Consider the following 6,870-nt stretch of genomic DNA (forward strand, 5'->3'; position numbering starts at 1 on the left):
TTTTATGAATACATTCAAAATGAGAACAAATAAATTAAAGGAGGGAGATTTTATTTATTTCGAAAAATAAATACTGCTAATGCCTAGCGCTCACATTCTTCCGTAGACCATCTAAGAGAAGAAATACGAGGACAGACAATGACCAGTGTTTTGTGAAAACCATTATTTATTGTCAAATCCTTATTCAAGTTTTTAAAAGGCCTCGTTTGACACATTTACGATATGCTTCAACCTATTTTATATGTCTGGATTTAACTTAATATAAAATGATTAGGAAGCTGTTCAGGGTGTGATCCATATTACATGGACAACATGGATAATTAATTACGCTCATATTAGCTTAATGACCCTCTACTCATCCTGCCAATCCTCTCCAGATGCCCTCCACAATAGTAATACTCATTTTTCAGACAGATGAAGATCAAGCAACAGCACATTTGGTGAAATTGGCAGCATTATATGTTACAGATATGGTCTACTCAGAAGGTCTTACAGTATAACCATTGATTTCTCAACCAAATCTGTGAGTCGCTGACCAGTTTACTGCCCAGTGTTACACAGACAAAATCCTGCTAATTTTAAATTCAATTTAAAATGATCACATAGTTTACAGGAATACGCTAATGAAAATGAACGGTGCTGCTCACCAATAATCAAGGACATACAGAAAAGCAATATGATATAGCCTAAATATATTTAACAAATAATCAATACAACAATTACAACTACTATCATCCTTACTGAGTGTGAAAGTGTGGAAAAGATGTGGAAAAGATAGAGATGTCATGTGAAAGAAAATATAGAGATGTTTTACTACCTCTGTAAAGCGACTCTGAGCACCTGTAAAAGCGCTTACAAAATACATGTATTATTATTATTATAAAACTGCACATTACTTTTTTAATTCACTTGTATAAACCTTCTGCAGTTTTTCCCTAGAGGGCACTGCAGTTCTACATCTCAAAGAATCTACCATTCACCCTGCCTGCAGAGACACACAACTAACCAGAGTAACGTTTACATGTTTTGCACAAATAACAGTAAAAATGTTATCTTGAATTCATTTTCTTTTTGGGTATCTTTCAAAGTAAAATTCAATATTTTCAAAGCAAGCATATTTGTTGTTGAAGCCAATTTTTAATCAAACATTTGTGTCAAAACATGTTGCTTTGAATTTATTGGTTTTATTAGTCTTGCATTTAAGCTGTGAGCCATGGCATCAATAATATCTGGTCAAATTAATTATTTTCATCTGTAGCCACTAGCCAGAAATGACATGCCGACAACCAGAAGAAAAAAAAGGGGGGGAGGGGGGGCTAAAATACTTATTTCTGATGGTGTGTGACCTGCCTTGAACAAAATACTGATTGTTTAGGGATTTATACTTAATGGACATCACCACTGCCATATCTATGAATGTTCTGAAAAATAAAAAAACACCAGCATGATGTTAAAATCCCGTTTCATAAAGGGAAGTAAACCATTCATGTGTTCAAGTACCAACTAATTTAATGATTATAGCCATTAGGGATTCCTAAAAGCAGAGAGACTCAGAATAAAGGTCAGTCTGTATAGAAAATTGAAATAATCACAGTTCCATTACCAGGCATGTGTAATTACTTAATGGATAGTGTAAGGACTGGGGGCTTTTAGGGTGGTATGCTTTTTTCTTAGAAACGTTATCTCGTTTACAAGTGAAAGCCTGGCGTTAACAAAAACATGCACTCTGTGAAAATAATATGTTCAATGTAAGTGTGTACTGTAGCTTGTCCTGTATATTGAAGCTTAATGTGCAAATGTGTGTTAGAATATGAGCATTTGACAGAATTCACTGAAGAAAAGTCTGAAAAAGAGACAGTTTTCAGTATTAAAGTGCTTAAGATCTCCCTAAAGTAGTCAAATAAGACCCGAGCAGGATGTGTTAGGGTCTAGTCGGTTAACAAGGTCTGGACATGCTGCAAGTACCTGTATGCTAATGTTGTCCTTGCTGTGGAGACAAATCTGCACCCGAACAGCAGGTCATCAGATCTGGATTTACCCACTACAGTAATGAACAGATGCATTCCTCTCAGATTTGCATAAACATCCATTTAGTGAATAGTGTGAATTGAATGTTGAGGGCCCAACGACTGTCAGGGTTGCAGGCTCAATGACCAATGAGTGCCGGATTATGACATTAACATGGAGGTATTTAAACACTGATCCCGTGATTAACATTAACACCAGTAGGACAAGCTTCTTTTATTCAGATGACAAGCAGCCCAAGAAAAGGGTTTGGTTGCTTACATTGTTTTTGCTATGCAACTTTAAAACAATCATGTGAAAGAAAAAGGAGTGATAGGACATCATTGCCTGCATTTAGTGTTGAATAACACACTTACGTTAAATGCAGGCAATTATGTCCTATCACTCCTTTTTCTTTCACATGAATACATTCATAATAATTCAAAGTACTCAATTAATGATATTGAATGTATGAAGAAGAAATTAAACCACAGATTCAAATGTGAATATTTGATAGTCTTCAAATTATTCTAGAATAGAAAACAAAATATATCTTCATGGGAGATCATACTTTTGTCTACATTGTCTACAAAAATGCACAGTATATAAAATGCTAAGGGGGGAAGAAGACAGATCATAATGCAACAAACTAAATCATGGGCACATACAGTTACAGAGAAGGATCAAAACATAAACCATTAATTAAAAAATAATATAATTCTACGAGTAGGTTCATAAACCAACTCAAAGCCTTAAGCATGATGTCATTTTAGAATCAAAAACATATATGTGAAATTTAAAAATAATCATAATCTTATCTAGGAGACGGTTCCTGAAACTACAATATCAAGTATACAATGAGGAATTGTTTTCCTATATTGATCTAAGATCCAATGTATGGGACTTATTTCTCCTCTTTTGCAGCTCTTGCAGCTCTTGCAGCTGGGTTCATCTGCACACGGAAGCGGGTCTGTAAAAGAGCTGTGTGTGCGTCCTGCGCTCTGATTGGCTCATTCAGACACGATGCATCAGGGCGCGGAGCTGTAAAAGGAGGCGAGCAGGGCTGAAGAGTCACTCAGATCATACACCTCTGTTCAGGAGGCATCTGCAGACACACTGTAACACCTTCTGAAAGAACCGGGACGCTTAACTCTGTTTATGGGATATATTACTTACTTTGGACATAGAGTGCCATATTAGAAGTGAGTGTGTGCTTGTGTTGCCTACTTTTTACACGCTGTTGTGATTTCTTACGGAATGATTAGCCTAAGTGTGTGTGGGTATGTTTTTCTAAAACTGGTTCTTTTCTTTTTTTTGCAGAATCTGAGTTTTACAAATGAGAGGAGAAGAAATGGTGAGTTCGCTTTCTGTTCGAAATCAGTTTTGTACTTTATTGTTTGCATTATAACCGAGCTGCATTTACGCACTAGCCTATACATTGCTTACCTTGAGTAATATTAGCCCTAGCTACTATCATTAGTATGATATGATCAACTGGAGTAAACATCTGCCAGTGCAGCAGACGGCTGAACGGTCAGTGATGCTCAGATGCCTCCACAGTGTGAGTTCATGATCTAAACACAGCAGCATTGTTGGAGTAAATAATGACAGTTATGGCAGCATATGGAGATGTTTAACGGACACTCACTGATTTTGAAGAGTAGTTTATTATATTAATTGATTATTTAGTTATAGGCTACGGATATTGCATGCCCTGCTTTTTTTGTTCCATACAATAGCTTTGGGTACTTTCTCAAGTTCTTGCAACATCTCACAGAGTTATGATGAAAACCAAGGTCTTGCAGCAGGGTTACATACTGAAACGGAATGTGTAGATTCAGGGTAGAGAGGTCATGACAGGTTCAGAGGTTAGTGCTGGCATTGAGTCAAGTACCTTGTGTTGGATGTGACCTCTATGGCCACATATGAACCTGTTTCCTGTGGTTCCTCTGACTTTTGGTGTGTATATATCTCATACTTTATATATAAAATAAACACTATTCAGTAGCCCATATATACTATGGTATGAATCCAGGCTCAGTTAAGAGACCAGAATAGCTAGACTTGGTTTACAAAGAATATGGGACCTCATCTTTGTTCACGTTTACCCTTAAAGCCTCACACACACAGTCACATGGTCTCTTATGCCCTGTTTGTGTTTGAGAGTGAGCCATCACTGCTCACTGGCTGATTCTGACCAATCAGCACAGGAGTCAGAGAGGAAACACAAGTATTATATTAGTGTGTCACTGGTGAATTTCATAGGCAGGCAACCTTAAAGAGGCAGGACCCCTGCAGCTAAATCTGGATCCAGCAGACCCCAGTTATTCCTTGATATACTGCAGATGTTGTTTCAGTGTGCAGTGAAATAGCTGAGGGGAGACATTAGTACAACTCTCCCTCTTATAACTTCTGTCTGGGTTTTCAGTTGAATCACACCTGACACAATAAGAACAGGGCGTTCCCTAAGTTGTTGGTGTGGTTGAGTAAATTAATGGACAGATGGATTTGCTTTGTTTTGAAAATCTGTCTATTGTGCGTTCTTTGATCAGCAGGTCGGCTGACCTTCGTGATTACAATAACAGAAAATGAGTTCTTTTTAATAGCTTCAAACTGACTTTAAGCAAGTCTGAGCGTGCCAAAGAACTGTGAATTTAGTCAACTCTTATTAGAGCCATTCTTCAACGCCTCCTCAATTAGGCTGAGTAATGTGCTATTTTCAGCATGGCTCTATCAACAGATCTGCCATGGTGTTGGATGTATTGACACTTTGTCTGACTCTCCCTCTCTCTCTTTGTCTCCTCAGCTGTGCCTGCCTGACTCAGGCGACTGCTTACGGGAGCAGATGCAGTACATGATGAGGTCACTGCAGGACCTGAAACAGCTCCGTAGGACCTGCCCTGCAGCCAGACGCCCCCTCAGCACCCAGCTCCCAGCGTTGGTGTGCCACTCTGCGGTGGCTCGGGCCTGTCAGCAGCGAGCATATCAGCGAGAGCAGCGCACACGCCTGAGGATATCTGACGCCAGCACGGCCAGCACATACGACTCGGCCTGCTGTCTGGCGAGTCCTCTGGAGGAGGACGAGGACGACTCCAGCCTGAGCCTCAGACTGGGCTCTCCCAGCAGTCACAAAAGCTTGGAGTTTGATTCAGGCTACTCTGAAGCGTCCTGGCAGGATGAAGCGGTGGTTCTCAGGAGGACGAGGAACGTGCGGGTGTCCTCTTCAGCCTGCCTCCGTACAAACAGAGATCCAAGTGCACGCACCCGTCCCAAATCCACGTCTGACGCCTGTCTAGAGACGTGGACATCGTTTGATGCAAACCAAGAGGACTGGACGAACTCTTTACTGACCAGGGGACGCAACCGCCAACCTCTAGTTCTGGGCGACAACAGCTTTGCAGACCTCGTACAGAACTGGATGGAGTTGCCAGATTGTCCTGAACCCAATGAGCTGAAGCCGAATGTAGGAAATAGAGTGGGGAGGGGTTTCTTTGTCAACATGAGGAAGAAACTGGTTGGGTTTTCTAAAAGTGTAGAGGACAGAGTGAGGATGAGATCCACAGACTCTGCGCACGTTGACAGAACTGCGAATGCTGCAAAGCGTCTGTCCTGTCCAGTAGCGGTATCTCAGTCCAAAGTCCCTTTTTTCCACCAGTCTCACTCAGGCCTCAATGAGATGGACCCAGACTTTTACAACTTTGCAGCCCTCATGAAATCACGCTGCAGACAGCCGTTAATCTGCAACAATATCATTGGCTACGTCTGACACAGAGCCATGTATATCCTGGACAACCGTCGGAGTCACTTTGACTGTTTCCCACTTTTTATATGCTGTGACTATGCTAAATGAAATAAAGATTGTCTCATAATTTAAACTTTACATCAGTTTTTCTCTTTCTCTTTTTTATCATTCACATCTTGCATGCGACACAGGATATATGGTTGGTTAATATAATGTTGCATTAGCAGAAGGCACCCGAATCAATTTTATTTATTTCGCCATGGTCATCTGATTTCCATTACAGCTCATTATAGTGACAATGATGCCTTGTTGCTGGATTAAAAGGGGCTTTAACTCTCTACACTGTCTCTGCAAATGAATGAAGGTTCATTTTGTTTTCATTAGAAATATAATACTCGGGGCAGGGTGATGGAGCAAGTTAATGTATGGCTTAGTGTAATTGGTGTATAATAGAAAAGATACATTGAAAACATGATAATATCTCAGATTTGCAGATTTTCCAGCCCACATAAGGCAGGGCATTCAGTAAATGTTCAAGCATATTTTAGAGCACAATCGTTAGACACCGAGGACTTTATGTTCTCAATAAAAGTTCTCTTCTTACTCAACAAAAAGTTGAATTCTTCAGAGAGGTTTCTAACGGGGCAACGGAGCTATTTACAGGCAAGAAACAGAGGCTGTATCAACACAGAGCGCTGTGTGGCTGATGAGGTAATTCCCCAAGTGTCCGAGCAGAAAGAGGTGAAGAGAGGCGAAGCAGCTGGTCGCAGATGGAGCAGAGGTTTACTCTCCCTTTGCTTTATGAAGCAGAACGCCTCACTAACAGCCCCCTGCTTCATTTAACTTGGTCTCTGCTATCATTGTGGTCTAGCCTCCAGGTGGTACCAACTCATCCACACACATTGGTTAATGGTCCTATTAGTTCTGGGTCCTCTGAGGAAAAAACACGCAAAGAGTGACATATCCACCAAGATAAGCTAATGATCACTTCACCTTCACCTTTACATATTCGCTTTGACCAAACATTTGGAGGACAAATAGCTCCAGACATTTTAAAGATAAAGGATTTTCCCCAAAAAGCGATTTCCCATGCTCCTTGCATGTCTCACCAATCATGTCTGTTA

At 40.3% G+C, this 6,870-nt stretch overlaps 1 protein-coding gene across 1 annotated transcript; it reads left to right on the forward strand.

The window, feature by feature from the left end:
• The first annotated feature begins 3,058 nt into the window (after positions 1 to 3,058).
• On the forward strand, positions 3,059 to 5,884 carry LOC117446823 (PAK4-inhibitor inka1-like). Its single transcript, XM_034083277.2, has 3 exons — positions 3,059 to 3,206; positions 3,325 to 3,358; positions 4,811 to 5,884. The coding sequence occupies exons 2-3, from the start codon at positions 3,341 to 3,343 to the stop codon at positions 5,768 to 5,770; spliced, it is 978 nt and encodes a 325-aa protein (XP_033939168.1). The 5' UTR covers positions 3,059 to 3,206; positions 3,325 to 3,340; the 3' UTR covers positions 5,771 to 5,884.
• Positions 5,885 to 6,870: the final 986 nt, after the last annotated feature.

This window comes from Pseudochaenichthys georgianus, chromosome 5 (assembly GCF_902827115.2).
Source record: "Pseudochaenichthys georgianus chromosome 5, fPseGeo1.2, whole genome shotgun sequence".
Classification (NCBI taxonomy): domain Eukaryota; kingdom Metazoa; phylum Chordata; class Actinopteri; order Perciformes; family Channichthyidae; genus Pseudochaenichthys; species Pseudochaenichthys georgianus.